At 36.1% G+C, this 22,329-nt stretch overlaps 2 protein-coding genes across 3 annotated transcripts in view; one reads left to right on the top strand and one right to left on the bottom strand.

The window, feature by feature from the left end:
• The window catches only part of acad11 (acyl-CoA dehydrogenase family, member 11), an 86,032-nt gene extending 72,759 nt beyond the window's left edge, over positions 1–13,273 (top strand). The window contains exons 15-20 of the mRNA XM_058764888.1: positions 1,226–1,311; positions 1,599–1,670; positions 3,543–3,697; positions 4,049–4,165; positions 10,864–10,973; positions 12,063–13,273. Of these exons, the coding sequence (XP_058620871.1) occupies positions 1,226–1,311; positions 1,599–1,670; positions 3,543–3,697; positions 4,049–4,165; positions 10,864–10,973; positions 12,063–12,177 (655 nt within the window). The 3' untranslated portion in view covers positions 12,178–13,273. The remainder of the gene's footprint in view (positions 1–1,225; positions 1,312–1,598; positions 1,671–3,542; positions 3,698–4,048; positions 4,166–10,863; positions 10,974–12,062) is intronic.
• Positions 13,274–13,418: 145 nt separating this feature from the next.
• Positions 13,419–16,918, bottom strand: si:dkey-12l12.1 (uncharacterized). 2 transcript variants are annotated; one of them, XM_058764890.1, is made up of 6 exons: positions 16,228–16,912; positions 14,761–14,787; positions 14,530–14,610; positions 14,309–14,416; positions 13,927–13,986; positions 13,419–13,847 (listed from the first exon to the last, which is right to left on the bottom strand). In XM_058764890.1, exons 1-6 carry the CDS (start codon positions 16,342–16,344, stop codon positions 13,776–13,778), a joined length of 465 nt encoding a protein of 154 aa, XP_058620873.1. In that variant the 5' UTR covers positions 16,345–16,912; the 3' UTR covers positions 13,419–13,775. The 2 variants fall into 2 exon arrangements, with proteins under 2 accessions (XP_058620873.1, XP_058620874.1); XM_058764891.1 differs by lacking the exon at positions 14,761–14,787 and having other exon boundaries at positions 16,228–16,918.
• Positions 16,919–22,329: the final 5,411 nt, after the last annotated feature.

Here is a 22,329-nt window from a genome sequence, read left to right as displayed (position 1 = left end):
CAGGGTTATTCCACCAAATATTGATTTCTGAACTCTTCCTAAGTTAAAGCATTAATATTGTGTTGTTTAAAATGAATATGAACTTGTTTTCTTTGCATTATTTGAGGTTATTTGGACCAGTTGGCATTTTCTGCAAATAAATGCTCTAAATGACGATGTTTATTTGGAATTTGGGAGAAATGTTGTCAGTAGTTTATAGAATAAAACAAAAAAAAAATGTTCATTTTACTCAAATACATACCAATAAATAGTAAAACCACAAAAACTGATAGTTTTGCAGTGGTCTCTTAAATTTTTCCAGAGCTGTATATAAAATACAGTATATACTGTATTTATTTTTTGCATCTGAAAAGTTGACATATGCTATGTAACACAAAACAAACTGATAAAAACACTCTGTTGCTTCATTTTACAAATAGCACATTTCAACTTAGGAAAAGTTATTTATATGTAAAATTATCGTGCATGTTAAATTTACAGTTGTGGTCAAAAGTTTACATCTCTGCCGAATCTGCCAAATGTTAATTTTAACATTTGATTACAAATTTAGGGGGCCAAGCTTGTTGACACGGGGGCAGTGACCCCCTGCCTCTAAACCACCCCTGCATACATATGTACTGTATATATTTTTCTGTCATCTTTTCACAATATTTATATATAGTAGTGTGTTGAGTGTTTACACAATAAATACCAACACAACAAATGTGTGGCTTTTAATTATTTTATTTAATAGTGTTGCCTTTACCATGTGGAAACTCCCTGTTTTTGCTCTGTTTTCTTAAGTATCCTGCTCTCTGCTTCTCTTCTCCATCATGCCCCTTAGTGCTTCTTTGTTCAGAATCATCACTTCCTGTCTTCTGTCTTTCTAGCAGTGCTTTCTCCCTGCAGTGATCAGTGACCTTGGTTGCTGAAATCAGAGAGAGGGAGTTTTGCTGATTTTGTATTTGATTTGAATCCAAGTTTATGAAACTAAAACTGCTTCAACTTCATATCTAATGAAAATCTCTCACAGGAGACATGTTTTATAAATGTTGTTTCTTGACTATTTTTACACTGAGAGTCCTGAGAAATCATCATTTTCCTGTAAACATATTATAATATACACTTAATTAAATATTGTGTAACAAGATCACTGTGAAATGTTGTCTGTTCATTCAGGAGTGTTTTCCCCCCAACATTTCATTAATATATTAAATGTGTGTGTACTTGTGCAAATGTTTTTCAGGCATGGGCTGCACAGCATGATCCTGGTCCCTCTGAACACACCAGGAGTAAAGAAGATAAGACCGCTCACCGTTTTCGGTCAGGATGGTGAGTTCTGAGTAACACAATCTACCGTGCCACATGAAGCTTTATCAGATCCTCACCTCAAGTTCACTCTTTGCTGATCCATTTTCATGTCTGTGCTTTAACTTGTGTCTCACTATCGCTCCACACCCATATCACAACACTCACTCTCATCATCCTCTGTTTGATTCTCTCTGCGTTTCCACATCGTTTTCAGTATGCTGTAACACAGATTGAAGATTGTGTGTATTGTGGGCCCTCTGAGGGTTCACTTGCTTTTACTACAGAGTGAGATGTTTTTATCTCTGTAGATGCAATCCATGGTGGCCATTTTGAGATCCACTTTGACAATGTGAGGGTTCCTGCTTCCAACATTCTTCTTGGTGAGATTAATTTATCATAATCTGTGTGTGTGTATATGTGTGTGTGTGTGTGTGTGTGTGTGTGTGTGTGTGTGTTGGTCTGTGCATGTATTCACTTACTGTATATGTGTGTACACTTTCTGCAGACTAATGAGCCCACAAAAACTTAAAGGGGTGGTTTACTGCTTTTTTTCTTTGCTTGATTGTGTTTATGGGGTGCAATATAACATGTCTTCGTGTTTCGTTTGTTAAAAAACGCCTTATTTTTCATATATTTCACCTTTATTGTAAGCCGCTTTCTCCTCTGTCATTTGAACGACCGGTTGACTTCCTGATTCTATGAAACCACTCCCTCAGAAACAGGCAAAGGGCTCAGATTGGTTAGTTGGGCCGGTGTGTTGTGATTGGCTAAACTGCGTACTGCACGTTGTCCGGAAACTTCACGCCCATCACCTTCACGGGCGACAGTCGCATGTGCTCCGGTCAAATGTAAATAATGGTGTCAATATTGCCGTATCAGTTTGAGCCAGAATCAGACCCAGAAAGCGGTAATGAAGAGAGTCAAGCAGAACTTCCGCAAGTACGGCTCTTACAAAGCGTTTCTGAATGGAAGTTTGCTGTTGTGATTACATATCAATTTTTGAAGTTTGTACACGTTTGTCTTATACACACAAAATAGCATGGAACTAACTGGCTACTATAATCAAACCGCGTTGGCTTGTGTTTACGTTCTTGATCAAATCGAAAAATTACATCATAAAGTATACATGGAAAATACATTTACAAAATTAGTACATAATTACAAATTCGGGTCCAAAATGTTTGCACGCGTTTTTCATAGACACACGAAATAGCATTTAACTAACTGGCTACTAAAGCCAGTGTTGGCATTTGTTTACGTCCTTGATAAAACTAAAACATTACGTCTGAAATTATACATGCAAATACATTTCAAATTATTAAATCTTACTTACAGGTTGTGGCCCAACAACTGCTGCCTCTGGTTTTAAAGTTGTAACTGCTCCATGTTTTAGTAATAGTTTCTGTGTGAATCCGGCATTGAACTCGTGTAGATTCTGGAAGATGTCTTCCGTAAAATGCGCAGCACAGAGAGCTGAATGAATTACGATTGTAATTGTCAGGAACATAATCAAACATAAATTTTAACTATTGTTGACGAACTACGGCATCCATAGGAAGCCCGAACACAGAAGACCTGACAGCTGGGTGAAAATAACACCGTTTCGACGGCATGGCTACAACTCTCCACTATAACTCTTCCTCTTCGACACAGCTGCAGAACATGGCCTTGCCCCCTCTTTGGCATGTTCCGGAGGGAGGGGTTTGATGGGTTTTTTACGTATGCAACCCGGGAAGTATCTCGTTGTAGTCCCATATGAGTCGTTTTTGTAGGCATTAAATTTCCTGATTTTTAAAAGACGATATCTCCGCTTACGTTGAACTTTCAGCGCCTCAACTTTGCAGATACTGTTCATGCACCAACAGCAACATTACACATTTAAAATGAAAAAAGTGAAATCGCAGTAAACCACCCCTTTAAATAACTTTAGTGCCTCAGGCTCTTACTCACAGGGGTGAAATCAGAATTTATCGATTGTTTGATTGATTAAGTGGAATACTAGAAATTCATTTAAATTCATGTATTTAGCCATAATAAATATTGCTTAAAACATTCAAATGATGCACATAACAAAATGAACATGTTTTTTCGTTTTGTTTTTGTTTTTTTATATAATATAAAATGACTTGGTCAGTTTGCCATACAGAGATTTATGCTTGATATATAATCAGTCTGATTAATGCCTGGTTGGCATTTGATTCACTGATTCATTAGTTAGATCAATTGTTTGCTCTCTGATTGGTTGGTTGTAGGTGAAGGGCGGGGCTTTGAGATTGCTCAGGGACGGCTGGGGCCAGGTAGACTTCATCACTGCATGAGAGCTGTGGGGCTGGCAGAGTGGGCACTGGAGTTGTTATGCCAACGTGCAGGCCATAGACAAGCTTTTGGAAAGAGGCTTTACCAACACGTATGTAGACATATACGATTTATGTGCTGTTTGTTGTGTGCAACCTTGGATCTGTTTTTTTATGAAGGCAGAATTTATTTATTTATTTTATTTTTTTTAATGGTGTACAATCATTAGAAAAGCCAGGCCAATAAAAATTGCCAGAGAAATCTTCTGAAATCTGCTCTGATGTCTGGCTGGCTTTATCTCAGAGCAAACAGTGCACTGACACCCAGTGGAAGAACATTTCATTGCAACTGGTGTATTTGTACCTCATGCATCAATCCTGTAGTTTTGTTTTGATTTAAAATATGCAATATAGTCAGTTTGTTGCTGCTCATGTGTAATAATGCAGTTTGCATTGCGTTGTAGGAGGTGGTAGCTCATTGGATAGCTGAGTGTCGAATCGCCATTTCACAGTCACGTTTGTTAACACTACATGCTGCTCACACATTGGACACACAGGGCAACAAGGCTGCAAGGAAACAGGTAAAATATTGTTATTTGAATTCTTATTTTTCTTAGATATTTTAATTTTTTTTTTCTTTGAATTTATGAAGTGCAAGTGAAATAATCTGTCTTGACACATCAAATGTCTTACTCACCCTCTTCTGTCTGTCTGCCTGTCTCTGTTAAAGATCTCAGTCATTCCTGCCTAATGCATTAACTGACACTCCAACAGATGAAGGAAGATGTTCAGAAATCAACTCTGACAGACTGACCTCACAAGCACACACACACACACACACCAAATAGACACTCCTGCAGTTTATCTTCGAACTCATCCCCTCTCTTTCTGTCACTTTGCGTCAAGAGATGTGTCTGTGGGAGTGATATGTTCACATGGGACGTGTCCAGCCCCAGAGAGCAGTAGAAGCTCTCTGAATTTTGACACATGGATAGATGAGCCTAATTAGTGTGATAATAACATTATAGCACAATAAACAGGAATATCACTGAAAATGTAAAATTTGGAAAGAGTCTTGTTGATGCATGAAATTTTAAAAAGTTAATATATTAAGGTTATTTGAATTCAGTGGTTCTTACATTTTTTGGTTACTCCTCCCTGTAAAACCTAAATGTGAGGCTCCCCTGGTGGCCGTGCCCCACACTTTAAGAACCACTTTCTTAATGGCACTGCAAGGGCTTTAAACCTGGGGTCCAGTTCTCTGAAAGAGAATGCAAAAGAATCTTTGAACAGATTGAGATATTGTTTTCAGAGCTTTTCAATTTCACGTGTGTTCATAAGATATTAATAAGAAAAAATTCTGCCCCAGTTGAGTAAAATAGAAGATATAATTGGGTGCGTAGATTCAATTGGTGGAAAAAAATACAAAAAGTAAAAGGGAATCCGCACACCAGACAAAATGCAAAGTTCAAGGTTCTTCGAACAAAATTTCGGTAATTTATTACCGAAGATTTACATGGAAGTTGCAACAAAAAACTAAAGTGCACTAACAAAAATGTGAGTCTGCACCCAGGCTTTCTTGAAATACCTATGAAATGAATGAATTCGGAGAGAGCACATTCTTTTGATCCTTCAGTTAAGAAAGTTTCAAGACAAGGTAATTCCAGAGTAATTAAATATACTGTAATTTGTTGTACCACATTTAGTCCTTTCAGTGATGAAATAAAACATATTATCTCGAAGCATTGGCATGTGTTATCAGTTGACCATGTTAGAAAAAATATTTTTAATGATTTAGCACTTTTTGTTTACTCTGTAGGACCAACGATTAGAGATCGTTTGGTACATGCAGATTGTGATGTGTCTGTGGATGGATGGGTCAAGCCTCTGGAATGCCCTAAAGGGTTTTTTTCCCCTTCAGACATTTTTATTCTTGTTGCAATTCTACGGAGCCCGGGAAGTCACCTGTAGGAGAAAAAAAAAAACAATCCGTGCCGACGGTTTTGCAATCCGTTCCCTCAGTTTATAAACCGTACTCACGAATTCTTAAACTGTTCCCTCGGTTTAACAAATCGTGCCCACGGATTAATAAACTGTACCCACGAATTTCCAATCCGTGCGCTCAGATTTTGTAAACCGTACCTTCGGTTTTTGAATCAGTACCCACAAATTCATAATCCGTGCGCACACTGTCGCAATCCGTTCCCACGGGTTTGTAAAGTCACGGATTTGTGGCTCCGCCCCCACCGGCAGATTCAACCACGCCACCTGTTTAGGTGCAGGATGCACTGTATTGTGTTTATTAAATATTATTTGTCATAGTAGCCTATGAGACCACGATCCGCACTCACAAAATAGTCTTCTTTTTAGCGTTTATTTTACATTAATCACCAATAGGATAAAACACCGCCGCCTGTGTTTTATAGCTTAAAATGAATGCTAAAAATAAGAATAGAAAATTTCCTGAATTTTCTAAAAAACAATAGAGTTTTGAGAGAAGAAGGTAACAGGCAACACAAAACAAATAATGTACCGGTTATGTTGTCATTCCTTTGCTCTCTAACTGAATGTAATGTTATAATAGGCCTAGTTATTTAATAATAACATTAAGGCAAGGAAAGGCAAGGCAAGTTTATTTATATAGCACATTTCATACACAGTGGTAATTCAAAGTGCTTTACATAAAAGGACGTAAAATAGTCATTAAAAATATAATAATCACAACAATAAAAACAAAATGATATAAAAATTGATTTAAAAATAATTTAAAACAGTTAAGAATAGAAAATGATTATACATAGTGCAATCAGTTCAGACGTAGCACAGTGCTCCTTTAACAAATGCACAGCTAAACAGATGAGTTCTGAGTCTGGATTTAAATGTGGCTAATGTTTTAGCACATCTGATCTCTTCTGGAAGCTGGTTCCAACTGCGGGCAGCATAATAGCTAAAAACAGACTCCCCTTGTTTTGTGTGAACCCTTGGTATTCCTCTGGTATTTAGGTCCTAGGCCATTGAGAGATTTATAAACAAGTAAAAGTACTTTAAAATCAATCCTAAATGTAACTGGAAGCCAGTGTAAGGACCTGAGGACTGGTGTGCTATGCTTAGATTTTCTGGTTCTAGTCAGAATCCTGGCAGCAGCGTTCTGGATGAGCTGCAGCTGTCTAATGGTCTTCTTTGGAAGGCTGGTGAGGAGACCATTACAATAATCCACCCTGCTGGTGATAAAGGCATGAACAAGTTTCTCCAAGTCTTGACTGGACACAAAACATCTAATTCTTGCAATGTTTTTGAGATGATAGTATGCTGATTTAGTTACTGCTTTGATATGACTACTAAAACTAAGGTCTGTCTCCAGAAACACCCCAAGATTTTTGACTTGATTTTTAGTTGATTGACCCCTATAGAGTCAAGGTATGCATTCACCTTGAGAACTTCATCTTTGTTTTCAAATGCGATGACTTCAGTTTTCTCCTTGTTTAACTGAAGAAAGTTCTGGCACATCCACATTAACAGTAACTTAGTATAATAAAATCACCAAAATAAGTCTTCATATTAAGAATGAATAGTACACAAACACATTTCCAAAACTGTAAAATGTTATTAAAAATAAAGCATTCATGAATTATTTTATGACAAACATTTTACTGTCTTAAGTGCACTCATTTATTTAGCCTATAAATTAAAATAATAATAATAACTATTATTTTATTATTATTATTGTTGTTGTTGTTGTTATATTTAGGTTACATGCATTTAGAAGAAGCTTGTATTCAAAATGACTTACAAAAGAGGAACAAATGACTCGAAAGTCAGTCACAATGCTAGGTTTATTATACAATAATAATCAACTCTAAGATGATCACAAATTAAACAAGATTTTGACGCACATCTTTCTTATTAAATCGTTGTATTCCAACTCGTGTCCGTTACAATTTGCTGTAGGCCTATTCCACATAATAATATGCAATAAAACAATATACAATATGATTTGTTAAGATGTAGGCTACCTAGGAGCTTGCTGCATGAATCCGTGAGTACAGTTTACAAACCCGTGGGAACGGATTGCGAAAGCGTGCGCACGGATTATGAATTTGTGGGTACGGATTCAAAAACCAAGGGTACGGTTTACAAAATCTGAGCACACGGATTGGAAATTCGTGGATACGGTTTATTAATCCGTGGGCACGATTTGTTAAACCGAGGGAACAGTTTAAGAATTTGTGAGTACGGTTTATAAACTGAGGGAACGGATTGCAAAACCGTCGGCACGGATTGTTTTTTTTTTCTCCTACAGGTGACTTCCCGGGCTCTGTACAATTCTAAGAAAGTTAACACATTTATTTTGCTACGAAAAAGCAACATAGAATAAATACAGAGTTCTGGTATGAAACTCTAGATGGTGGAGTCCGATAGGTCTATTTCAATCTGACCTAATGACATCATCACATGGCACAGCTGATTGGTTCTCTCCTGTATCGGTAGCCAATGAGCTCGCTGCTCAACATTCAAATATATGACTAGTGCTAGCTTGTAGCAGTTTGCAGCGTGCTTCAGAAACCCTCCACCTTCCCCAGCTCCACCTGTATAGATCTGCTATGAGGTGATTCATGTATGTTATATATGGGTTATTTCATGCATGTTATATTTGCAGCAGCAGTATTTCTTACATGCTCACAGCAGCATGTTGTGGATGTATTGGCAGTAGCAAGTCTCGGTACTTGCTCTGCCACAGCAGCAGCGTAGCAGATCTATTCCTCCAAGACCAAATACATTAACATTGTCATGTACATTACCATGTCAGTCCCTCCGAGAGTTGTCATGACAGAACTAGTTTTATCACTTGCAGTTCTGCTAATGTTGTTCATCTCTTGACTTGTCCATGCGGGCTACAATACATTGATAAAACAAACAGACAACTTCATACCCGAATTAATGAGCATCATAGTTCTATATGTAGAGATGTTTTAAAATCTCCAGTAGCTAGACACTTTCAGGATGCAAATCACCCTGTACAAACTTTAGCTGTTCATCTCATATAGGTATTCTGACACTGATCAAAGACTACTACAATGCGAAAGCCGCTGGATCTGTCAAGTTAAAACTGAACAAACTTTTGGTCTTAATGAAACTTTAAAACTTTCCTGCTTTCTATAGGGGTTTTTCCTGTCCATTAGATCTTTTTTTTTTTTTTTGGAGTAATTACTTATTACATTTTCAATTAATTGTCTAGCTGATTCAATTAATCATCTGATGTCTCTAATTTGTGCCTTGACCTTCTTAAATGTTTATTAACCATTGTTATAATCTTTACTAATCTTTTTGTAATCTTTTTTTTTTCTTTTTTTAATGCTTTTGCATTCGCTGACAAAACATATTCCTTCAGCTGCATTTGTTTGCAAAACTGTTTCACTACCTCCTGAAAAGTATTGCTTTCCCTAGAGAAATTTTGCATCTGATCACAAAAGTACCAAAATATAGTCTTCCCCCAACCTCATATTATTTGCATATTATTATATATGCTTACAAAGGTTTACCTATATGAAACTCAATGCTCAATGCAAAGTTTTAAAACACCTTTGTTAATGTACCCCTAAAAGTTGACAAAATGAACAGAGCACAGAGCAAGTAAAAAAAAAAAAAAAAACATTTCCATGGTTGTGATTAGACTCGGTGCCAAGATGGCAAAACTGGGAGGGCATTTCAATCCCATGAGGGGGCGCCACTACTTATAATGCACAATGACAAAGCAGACATGGATGCGCCCACGTGCTCACATAACAAGCTGGATAATTTAAACTTTTAAAGATTTTTTAAAACATTTGCTGCATGGTTAAAAATACTTAATTTTTGAGAGACAAAAAAAACAAACAAACATATAAATCACATATAGGCTAAGTCGTATCGTATTACATTCATGAATATCTTAATTAAAGCTAAATGTTTATATTATAAATACAGATAAACATAGCTAAGCTTTTTTAGCTATTTATTCATTTTATATATCTGTTTTTATTCAGTGTTTCTCCGCTCATAGAATTGCTTTTATTTTGGACTATGTTTTTTGTTTTGTTTTGTTTTGTTTTCATTTCAGCTTTATTTCAATTAACAGAAATGTTTTTAATACTTTTAGTTAACTTTATAACCCTACCTGAATGGCAAAACATCCATCCACACCTGTTAAACCCTGTTTAATTGTGAATTAGCTTTCGTCATCATCAGACCTCAAGTAGCCACCCTGGAGAAACTGCGAAATTATAAATTAATAATTAACATTCGTCATGCGGGGGTGGGGCCGAGGCCTGGTCTTGATGTAACTATTTGGCTATTTGGCAAAAAAAAAAAAAAACACACACTTCCCACTCAAACTTCCTGTTTCAGTAGGAAATAGGTCAACATGGAGTCAAAAAAAAAAGAAAATCCATTGGTCTGTAAACATCATTATTTACTGTAATAAAGAAAAAGTCATGGTAATTCTTGTTCATTAATAAACACACACACGCCTTTTTCAAAAACCTCCTCCTAGCCCTGAACTCTCTCCAGTTACACATACTTATCACCGTCTACCTTGTGTTCCATTCCAGCTGTGGTAGGGGCCTTTTACCCACAGTGCAGTTCCCTAGGTCAGCCAGAATAGCAAGGCTCCATATCCCGTTGGCTGTAGTCATGGTAACACAGCATCAGGCTTCCACAAAAAAATGGAGGAATCAGATTCTTGCAGCAATTCTGTTAATGTTAGCCTCCCTGCTGTTTCTTCATTGCTGAACCAACATCTTGTGTTTGCTTCATATTGCGGGTTTGGAGAAAAGCCACACACCTTAAGCACTTCTCCTGCTGAGGAGGTTTTAAAAGTGTATACATACACACTGTGTTCGGCCTGTCTCTGAATCATACACACATTATGCACATGTGCAGGAGATTGGTTTGTAATGAGGCCCTGTCCTCCAGCAGATGGGCAAACATGATTGCAAATCTCATATTTATCTTCTCATGTCTGTGTATTTAAAATTAAATGTCTTGCTGGATTCATACCAGATCCACACAAATCTATAATTGTATGAAACATCTGAAGATTACATTAGTGAAATGGAGTCTTATTAGCTTTTACTGCATGTGCCTGTGGGGATGATGATGCCTGTAAGATCCCAGTGTGGCGCTTTTTCATTAGACCTCTCTCAAATGAAGGACGTAACCAAAACAAACACACACACACACAGATCTGCCACCCACGTTTACTGAACATCTTGACCTTGTCTAAATATTTTTTCTTCATTAGATCGCTATGATAAAGGTGGCAGCAGGCAGGATGGCGAGTAAGGTGGTGGACTGTGCCATTCAGGTTTATGGGGGTGCCGGAGTGTCTGATGACTTCCCACTAGCAGAAATGTGAGAAAACTACTGTATTTTTCGTCTATTTTTTCCTGATAGCTTACATTATACAGTACTTGCTGAAATGTAAGAGTTGAATGTGTTTGAGTTTTTAAATTATTTCTTTATAGTGACAATACCATATTACCATAAAATACAAAAAATAATGCTTGTATTTCAAAGATATACATATACTGTACCATTTAAGTGCCATGGTGTATGAATATGCAGTATTAAGAACTAGTAATAATATACTAGTATTAACCTCTTTAACTGTCACCGTCCGCCCTGTGGGACGCCTACATTTACTTCACTATTTTACAATTAAATCCTAATCTAATCATGACAAACTATATATCGTTGGAAAGGTCTAAGACTCCTAAATAGGTATTTTACCACTTTTTCTGTTAAAAAATTATGTAGGAAAAGTGATAGATTAATTTATGACAAGAGTGCACCTGAAAAAAATCTACATCATAACAGGAATTCTGACCTTTGTCACAGAAAGTCTTCTTAGTTGCCTTTTTCTCTATCACGAATTAGAAATCAGAAGAAATTATTTATCAGTAGAAAACTTAAAATTTCAAAATTCATCCTTTGAAACCCATTTTAAAATCAGACATTGCATTAACATGGAAATGGTACATTAAAATCACGTTACAAAATATTTTCATTCATGAATTATAAAAATGTAAGTTTGGATAGTGCACTATAATGTCTCTGTTCAAAACTGTGAGTGACAGTTAAGGGGTTAATAACTAGTATTAGTGTAGTAAAATTATTATTAATAACAATAAAAATAATAATAAAAGCTGTTTATTTCATAATCTAATTCTTATTGATGTGATTTACGATAATTGTAAATAACAATTATACTAGAATTAGTAATATATGATTTGTTAATAGTAAATCATATTAGTATCATAGATGTGCTGTAAATAACCTAATAATAATAATAATTATTATTACTATGTTAATTTTTTTTTTTTTTTTAAATGCCATGAACAAACATTTATTTTGCATCTATATGATATTTGAGAATTTCTAAAGGCTTTTAGTGCTGAGATGACATTAAAAACATTTTTGTGTGGTTATATGTTCATATAGGTATGCTTATGCGCGGACACTACGCATAGCTGACGGACCTGATGAGGTTCATTTGTCCTCCATTGCTCTCCTAGAGCTCAGAGACCAACGGAAACGAGCCCAAGCTAAACTCTGATTCACCTCAAATCAGCCAGACACATAACTTCCCAATTATTTCCTGGAAACGTCTAAAGGCTCTCTGTCTGTCTTAGAAAAACAGCTCATCTCAGATGACGTAGTGAAAGAAACTGAAATAAGTGATGAATCGTACTCGAATTCCAGCTGCTAATCTAAAATGAATAATGAGAAAGTATTATGGGATATCACAAGTATGTAAATAATAGAAAGAAAATGTATGAAAAATTTAAAGCATATGCTTAATTGATTGACTGTACTTTAACACCAGTGTCTGTCTTACAAATTAAATTTAATGTAGATCAAATATTAATCTGTGTAAATTAATTTTAATTCTGTAATGAAATGTACCTTTTTCTAAATGAGAATACAGCACATTATAGAGCACAGTTCATAGTAATATTGCTTTTTTTATTTGTATTTTTTGTTAACTAACTTTGCTCTTCCTCTCTCACACATGGGCAATTTCAGTATTCGTCCGAATTAAGCAGACAGGTGTGAAAAATGTGTGTGCTGAAATGTTGTAGCTCTCCGTGTCTCCATGTCATGGCTACCACCCAGAATTTCCAGTCCACATCATCACGTCTTGTTTAGGCTACCTAAAATCTGGTGTGTATATAAATGCACTTGTGTGTGTGTGTGTGTGTGTGTGTGTGTGTGTGTGTGTGTGTTATGTCGGTTGGATTGCTCAGGCATTGGGCCAGTGCATTTTGTCAGTCCCTCCTTCAAACCTGGAACGACTCTATGCACAGGTGGGCTGGGATTTTGGTTTCTTAGACACATGCACACACAGACAACAATGGGCTTTCTGTAGCTATAGACAAAGTCTGAGTGTTTCCTCTCTAATTGGGCATCACCGATCTCTGTGCCAAAGTGCTCTGGCAGTCTGCAAGCATACTGGCTGGTCTTGCACAGCCAGTCAAGTCTGCTCCACTTTGCAGTGCATTTGGCCAAAATTCACCCACTGAGATAGGAAACCATTGTTTGACTAACATCTAAAGCTATAAACCAAGATTCGTTCCGATCCAGCCGGACTAATAAAATAAGCTGTGCACCCCGACTCTTAGAAACCAGCCAATCAGATTAGAGCTTGCCAGATCTAGGAAGTGCTTTCCAGCATGTGCAATATGCCTCAGATAGTCAGTGAACCGACTTTTTTTTTTAGATATTAAACGTTATGAAATGTTTAATGATTAAAATGCTATTTCATTTAATATGTTTTATGTGAAGTAGTTCAGACCATTCAAATTAAAGTTTATTTAATCATAAATCTACAAAAGATTTTTAGATATATTTGTTCAAGCAGTGTATAGAGACTTGTATAATTTAGTACAACATTGTTCAGAATCATATTAGCATAAGATAATTAAACTATAATCTTTCTTCTAAATGAGTATTATGCAGATTTCAAAGCTTAGTATGCTGTATATATGTTTATATTTAAGTAATTTTGTTTATTTTAGATATTTAAATGTGGGGACTGTCCAATTATTGTCATTAATTGTGATCCACATTATCTGCACAGAATCTGTGTGATCTTACGGCATTCTTTAAGTAAACGTTAACAGGAATTACAGCTTAAGTGTTTTAAAGAACCTCTCATGAGCATGTGTTATTCCTTGCGTTCTTCTTTCTCTTGGGTGCACTTCTTCTGGATCTCTTCTTCACAGACTAAAATAGAAATAGAGCTGTAGTTCCAACATTTGACACTAAATTGTTGGAAAAAATGTATATGTTTAAGAGAACTCACCTTTAATGCAGCCACTTTGGGATGGGACACACCCTCAAAGTGTCTATGAACACTTTCGACCTGTCATGGAGATCCATAGTTTTTATTTTATTTTTTAAGCCTTTTTGAAAACATACTGTACTGTAGCAGTAAGATAGTACAGTGGTATTAGAAAATAAGTTCTTTATTGGCATTTATGGTTCCATTTAAGAACCTTTTTTTTAAGAATTATTCTAAGGTTCTTTAATGGAAATAACTGTGAAAAGCCCCCTTTTGGAACCTTTATTTTTAGGAAGTGTACCATTTTGATAAATTGCACTATTAATGCCCTTTTAAGTCTAATTTGTGTTAGACTATCACTTTGATTATTTGTGTTGATGATATTGTGATTGTGGATACACACCTGCAGTGGGCTGGTTGCGTGGTTATGGGAAAGTAGTGAGAGAGAGCCGATGCGAGATCTGTTGGGCTTTTTTTTACTAGCATTCAAATGTCGCCTCGACCTGTCATTCTAAAGCACAAAACAGAAAGCATGTTAGCTTTTATTATTATTATTATTTTTTTTTTTCTGTTTTTGTCCAGTGTATAAAAGTGTTACTGTGTTACACAAATGCATTCTTTCACCTGGAGGAGTGCGTTAGGAGATCCTTTGACTGAATAAGATCCAGGCCGCTGAGTGAGTTGAGCTTGTCTGCGAGCCCTCATCTGAAAAAAGAGAAATAGATGTTGGCAGATTTGCAGATCAGACCCATACGTAATCTGCATACTTTTCGGGTTCTGATTTGTTTGTACTGTTTTTAAAAGAATTCATACTTTAATTCAGCAATTAAATTGATCAAAAGAGAAAAGACTCACCTGAGAAGATAAGGGCTCATCTTTAAGCTATGAAAGTACATGAAAGGGGATTATTATTGGGATATGTATTATTTTAACAGCAACTTATTGATTCAAACTGATTTCAAATTAGAGCTAAAGTGTTGATCTGGCCTCGTTGGAAATAAATGAATAAAAGTAGACTTAAAATAATTCACAATGACCTGTGTAGTTTATTTAATTACCTTTCTCTGGAGTCTGTATATTACCAAATTAATATTGATTAAAGTTCTGATAATTGCCCACTCTAAAACATATTGCCTTCCAGAGCACTTGTACCATTATATATGCTTTGTAATTAATATGTTTTCTTGAAGGAGCCACCATTTGGTTTCATTAAATGATTTTTATTCGTAATTTCAAAAAATGTTTTGAAGCCACTAAAAGTAGTAATATCAAGATTAATAAGATTAATCACTCTCAGCACTCTTACTCTTTCCTCCATTTCATCCCTCCCTTTACACCTCATTGTGTTGAATACTATATTAATATAAAACAAAGTAGAAATCAAAGAAGTGCAGTGTTCATAGTGTTTGTCTGCTTTTTTAACCAGCCACATCTAGCAGAGTTCAGCAGATAGTTGCCTAGAAATTACCATTTCAGAAAACCAAGAAAAAGTAACTGTTGTTTTCTATATCCCATTAAACTATGCCAAAACTAGGTCAGAATCCACCAAACCAAACCAAAGCTGAAGTGCAACCTTAGAAAGTACAATTTAATTTGTGTGATAGTTCACATACAGGTGTGTGTATTCACATCGATATGTTAACTCTGGACATGAGACTGAGGATATGGGAAACTTAGTAAGTGGAAAGTCAAATAGCACCCTTGCACATTGAAATTCCATGGAAAGTTGGAGACGTTTGTTCCTTTCAGGATATTTTGAGTTGACAGACCATTGAGTCAGCTCTTCAGACTCCACAGTAGCAAAGAGTGGAATGACATCTGTCTCTGCGGTTCTGACTCCTCAAACACATCTGGTCAGTGTCTTTACAACCTTCTTTAATGTCTAAAAATACACATACATGATGCCTTATGGCCAGTATAATTGCCCTATTCTATTGCTTTGCCATTGTGACGCAAAACCAAGCTGGAATGGAAACTTGTGGTTTAGCATTCCAGGGCTTTTACTGTAGTCCTGCGTAGACCACAAACTACAAATTGAGTTTTGTTTTTTATAGTGAGTTCAGAGATTTCTCAGATTATCTTATGCACAGTTGTATTTTGATGTTGTGTGTAATTGTACTATTACTATGTAATACACTTTTTATAAATGTGTAATTACACAAATAGTGCACAAAGCCTAAACAACTGTACAAGTACCACTGAAAGGTTGTAGCTAAGGTTAAAAATGTACTTCAAACAAGCCAGAAAGCTTTTACATCTCAAATGGAACGTATAACGTTCTTCAATCATGAAAGATCTGAAACCAGAAGCTACAACGCTTACCTTGACCTCTGTAACCTGTGTGCTGACACAGTCCACATTCCTGCCCGTGCAGTCCAGAGCATGTGTGAGCAGACATCCCTGCAGACTGAGCAAAAAGACCCACTGCATAATGGCCATAGCTGCACGAGTGTGTTAGCGTGTGGGGTTAGTGTGTTAAGAGACTGTCGGAGCTGTGGAGCTCTCTCTCTCAGTGCAGTAGTTTTATACTCCAAGTCGTAATAGAGACCAGATGAGAGAAAAAAGACCATGCCAACCACACATACACACACACACACACATATCCGCCTTTATCCACATAGCAGGGAAACCTCAGACATACTCAAGCAAAACCCAAAAAGAAACCCAAAAGCTTGCAACCACAATAAATAAATTAAAAATATATATCTTAGAGGACATAATTGTATTATACATTCTATTTAGCAAAAAGATACAGTGTCAGTTAATGGTTACAATGTTTCTAGACCAAAATGCAGAGAAACTTTGTTCTAACTCTTGCTCCAAACTTTTCTAAAAGAGATGACAGAGGAATTTGTGGGGATGTTTGGGAAAAATCTTCCTTCTGTGGTCACATAATAATCACATTCCAGCCTCTGAGAAACATAGTGAGGATGCTTTGAAGTTACCATGTTCTTATACAAGAAAAGACATGCTCATAATATCCCATACAGTTTGATTGAAAGAAATTCAAAGCTGTTACATAAACAACACACAGGGATGTATGTACACTTACACATACACACTGAGTTAAACCTCAGAGGACATAGCATGGCTAACCTCCAGTTCCAGAGCTGAAGAGACTGCCAGGAACACTGATTTGTCAGCTTCCAGAGTTTAACATTTACTTTTGAAAGGCCTTGCTTCCCATGTGTCTATCTCATACACAAACACACAAACATTGTAGTGTGTATTAGAAACCTCTTAGGTAAAGCAAGCAGTTCTTATCACGTGAGATGGATTTGGGGGTTAACTCTTCTTTTAAGAATCTCTTGAGTTGTAGGTGGTTGCTAGGGTGTTCTGTGTGGTCTCTAGTGTGTTATGGATAGTTAAAGTAAAAAGTGAAAAGGTATAAAATAGGTCTCTGTGATTGTAATTTTAATATAAGGCAAAGTAAATTGATTGGATTTTTCACCTGTTTTATCTGTCAGGTGAACCCTACTTGAAAAATAATGGCATGCATATAATGGTGTAAAAGGAAAATTAAAACATCACAAAAAGCTGGAGTTGCAGTATGAACACATGCTAGACGACATCTCATTCCTCACAGGAGGGCGTCTTGGTTTTGACAGAAGTGATTAAACATTGAGAGTATGCTCAGTATTTTGCTGCATAGTCATCGGCCTGATGGATCTGCTGACTGCAAAGAATGAAAGGAAGCAGCTTTGTTTCATTTAAATCCATGATTTTTTTAGCTTCTGATTTTGAACAAAGAAGCTGCTTTCCCCAACCAACCATTACTGTAGGATTGCTTGCTTGATTTATTGATTGATTGAGTGATTTACAGGAGTGACAAGTGATTTTAAATGAAGAAATATAATGTGTTAAAATATTTTAAATTGGTCTGGTGAGCCCTGATTTGGTTAAATTCAGCTGGTATATATAGTTTAAACATAACTTATGTATGATGACGAATGCATCCCATTTGATTTGTCTTTAAATTTGCACCAATAAATCCTGATTTGCCTTTTGTCTTTAGAGAATAAATGCATAAGCCTTGGTGAATTGATCACTTGGTGAACATCTCATCTGCGTTTCCTCGTTGAGAAATAAGAAAAACATTAATTGACGCAAATGTTTTACTGTAACTGAAGTGATGTCAGGCTCAATGAGTTTAACATTCTATACATTGCAACATTCCTGTGGTGCAGATATTTACCACAGAATAACACTAACTCAGACACACTGACAGAATAATACTTTAAGTGGGCTGGCATGCAAACCCCAGTGGTTTTCACCCGTCAGACTGCTTTGGACATTATCCTAAGAAAATGTTTTCCAGTCTTTGTTTTAAATTAGGATTAGTGGGAGTGAAATTAAATTTGGCTGTGTTCTTTATTCATGCTTTCAATATTAAATGTAATTCCTGCCTTTCAGCATAGATTTCCTGTTTTGTCTACAATGAAGACATTTCTGTTTTTAAACATTTTATAGGCCTGTTTAGTGCATTGCTCGGCAACAGGACGTACTATAGGTTAATATTCACCATTAACCAAACGCTTTCCACCTGCCTCAACATCTCTCATGGTTTACACTCGGACTGATGCACATAAGCAAACAGACAGTGCTATTCTATTTACTTATTTGCCACCTTACACAGACGAATATCAACGATATTGTGGTCAATAAAACCAAATGCATTTGAATTCTAATTAACATGACAATGTGTACAAAACGGTAACTAATCGCTCAAAAGTTGAAAAATTCCTGTTTATTTTTACATATCTGTCAATCTGGGGCATTGCGTTGCGTGCGTTTTGCTTGACTGACTGATATTCCAGTCTGTTCAGAAACCTAGGTTCTCGAGCCATATGGTTCTTTCAGTGAGTGGGTTGACGGAAGAACAAAAATGAACCAAACAATATTTTTAACTTTTTTTCCATCAATAATCAAATCTAGTGTGTCGATTTAATAAAAAATCCATATATTATATATTTTAGAATATTACATAATTCATCAATGCCTGTTTGTCATGTATAATACACCAACCAATCATGATCTGGCTCAAGTTAAAATTTCATTGGACAATAATGTTAAGTGGAGCAGTCATTTTCCATTCTTATTCATAAAATGACATGGGACAGACGAGCTTATTTGTGGAGCGGTCTGGATCTGCGGTTTGTCTCATTTTATAAATCAAATTACATCGCTGAGAAAATAGATGCTGAATGGCTACAAAAGCACTGCACAAAACAAAAGTACAATAATAGTAATCAGTAGGCTATTCATTTCACTTATATAGCCTATGTATGATATCCTACACCGTTTACTATTTCATGAAACTCTCATAGTTAATGAAGCCCAAGTGCCACCTACAGGCCTATTATGTGAAGTGTAGGCTGGCAAATGGTGACTTGAAAGGACTTTATTATATTACCATTTTTGATAATTATGCAGCATTATGAAAGTATCTTATGCTCATCAAGCCTGCATTTATTTGATCAAAAATACAAATATATTTTGAAATATTACAATTTAAAATAATGTTTTTCTATTTTAATATACTTTAAAATATCATTTATTTCTGTGATTTAAAGCTGAATTTTCAGCATCATTACTCTAGTCTTCAATGGATGGTCCTTCAGAAATCATTCTAATATGCTGATTTATTTTGAATGTTGGAAACAGTTTTGCTGCTTAATGTTTTGCTTTTTATTTGAATTTGATTTATTTATTTTGGAACCTGTGATACTTTTTTGGGGTTCGTTGATAAATAAAAAGTTAAAGAGAACAGCATTTATTCAAAATAGAGATGTTTTCTAATAATATTGATCTTTACTGTCACTGTTTCTATCAATTTAACAAATCCTTGCTGAATAAAAACTAATTTCTTTAAAAAAAATAAAAATACTGACCGCAAGCTTTTTAACGGTAGTGTATATTGTTACAAAAGATATATTTTAAATAAATGCAGTTGTTATTTAACTCTTATTCATCAAAGAATCCTGAAAAAAGTATGACAGGTTTCCAACATTGCTAATAAATCAGCATTGCATAAAATATATTTTAAAGTATATTAAAATTTTGATCAAATAAATGCAAGCTTGATGACCATAAGTGATTTATTGCAAAAATATAAAATATTAATGTATTCGAACTTTTGACCTATAATTTTTTTATTTGATTTTTCACATTGCCCCCTTTTTTTTTTCTTTTACATTTGAGCCCCTGCCCCTGCGGAACTCTCTGCACGTCCCTGTTCAGGTGCCATGGAACACGCGCTATTTTACGGTTTGAAAATAAAAGAGTAATAAAATAAGGTAAGGTGGTAAATAAGTGTAGAATAGCACTGTCTGTTTGCTTATGTGCATCTGTCGAGTGTGTCACGAATCTGGTCTGCACTTCCGTTCACTCACCACTAGAGGTCACCCGCTTATCACATGGACTCTGGCACTTCACCATTTAACTACATTTCCCATCATCCATTACTGATCACAGCCGTCACCAATCACTCATTGCACCAATCACCCACACACCTGATCCTACGCACACACTGATCACATACCCTATTTAAGCCACGGACTTTCTCTCCCTCGTCGCCGAGTATTGTATGCGTTATCGCTGCCCTACAGAGCTCCGTTAGTTTTCCTAGTCTTGCCTTGCCTTGTCTAGCCTTGCCTTTGTTGGATTGTGTTTTCCCCTGCCTGGACTATCGCTGACGTTTTGGACTACCTCTTCTGTCTTCTTGTCTTAGTTTACTCTTTGTCTCACCTATGTTATACCTGTCTGCCATTGTTCGACCCTGCCTGTTATGACCACGTCTCTGCTAATAAAAGTCTGCATATGGATCCGCACGTCTCACATCTCGTCAGCCCCATAACAGAGTGTAACCAGTGAGAGATGTTGAGGCAGGTGGAAAGCGTTTGGTTAATCGTGAATGTTGACCTATCGTGCATCCTGTTGCCGGCTCGGAATGCATTTTCAAATCCACAATGACTTAAAAAACTATATTCATCGCAAGGTATTTAATGAAAATGCAATTGAAACGTCATATATGTAAGTGTCAATGCATTTAAGAAAAATAAAAGACATTTAAATCACCATTTTGCTACCCTTTCGCTGCACCTTTGGCTCAGAATGAAACTCTCATTGCATTTTGCTACAATTATCACGCGGTATCACGATGAAAATGCAATCCCAAGTGTCCTACCCCTAAATCTAAATGCATTTAGTAAAAACAGCATTTAAATGATCATTTTGCTACAGTTTTTGCTTGGACATGTTAAACATATCTAATCAATTTGGGTAATACATTTTAATTTTAATTTTGCAACTTATAAAGCTTTAAAATATGTTTTTAATATGCATATTAAAACTAGTGTAGAAAATGGAAAATTGAAATTATATAATTGAATTTTCATTTTCATTTTGCACTAAATGTTGCTCACATGTATGGGAAAATGTAAATTTAAATACAGAAATACATTGCCATTTTGCATATTGCATTGCCATTTTGCATATTACATTGCAAATTGAATTTTGCTACACATATGCTTCCATACCAGACATCACACTCTGAACATGCAACACAAGGACGAGAGAGCACATGGCCCAAGTGAACTCAAACCACATGCTCAACAAAGATAAGATACACAAGTGTCAGGGCTCTGTCACATAACCAAGAACAAACCAGACGAAATGCTGGGGAAGGTTCTCTGGGATGAAAAGGCGCACTTTTCCACCTCATTGAGGGGAAAGGCGCTCGTGCAAGCATACCTGACCAGTTGTCAGAGCTTTACTTGTTAGTACCTAAAACATGGGATGAAACTGGTTCTATGTGAAGATTATAAAATCTCACAAAGCTGTTGGGTGTAGCCCAGCTCACAGTTTTGCAGATGTCTGCCAATAATGTACCATACCATATGATGGGAGCGGATACTGCCCTGGTGGTTGATGTACACAACCGTGTTGTTCATGCAGACCAGAGTATGTAAATGGAGTGTAGTGTGAGTGGAGCGGCGTGATTTTTGACTGGAGTGAGAAGTGGATTTTTTGAAAGTTGGAACTTCATGGTTTTCACTCACTCCTACCACTCCATCACAAGCACAGTTAATGCCAACAGCCCATAATATAACTGCATTTTTTTTTGCACTTAAACATTATTAGCTTGCTTGACGGATAAATGTATTACTCAAATCAGAAATACGATGAAGGTTATAATGATGGTGATGGACGAGTGCGGGAGGTTATATCTCAAGTTCTCAATGAATTATTTTTTTTAACAGTTTATTGTATAGGTAGTTAATCTCCACTCTAAACGAATGTGCTGCCTGCTACATTTCAGCACATGCACATACAACACACAGGCTCGCATATAATGTGCAGATCGTGTGCACATACTGTAGAAACATTCAGGAGTGCAGAAAATTATTGTCAACACTGTCCTGT

This window comes from Onychostoma macrolepis, chromosome 24 (genome assembly GCF_012432095.1).
Source record: "Onychostoma macrolepis isolate SWU-2019 chromosome 24, ASM1243209v1, whole genome shotgun sequence".
NCBI classification, from domain to species: domain Eukaryota; kingdom Metazoa; phylum Chordata; class Actinopteri; order Cypriniformes; family Cyprinidae; genus Onychostoma; species Onychostoma macrolepis.
Note: the sequence above shows the minus strand (reverse complement) of the source record. Positions and strands in the feature narration are given on the sequence as shown.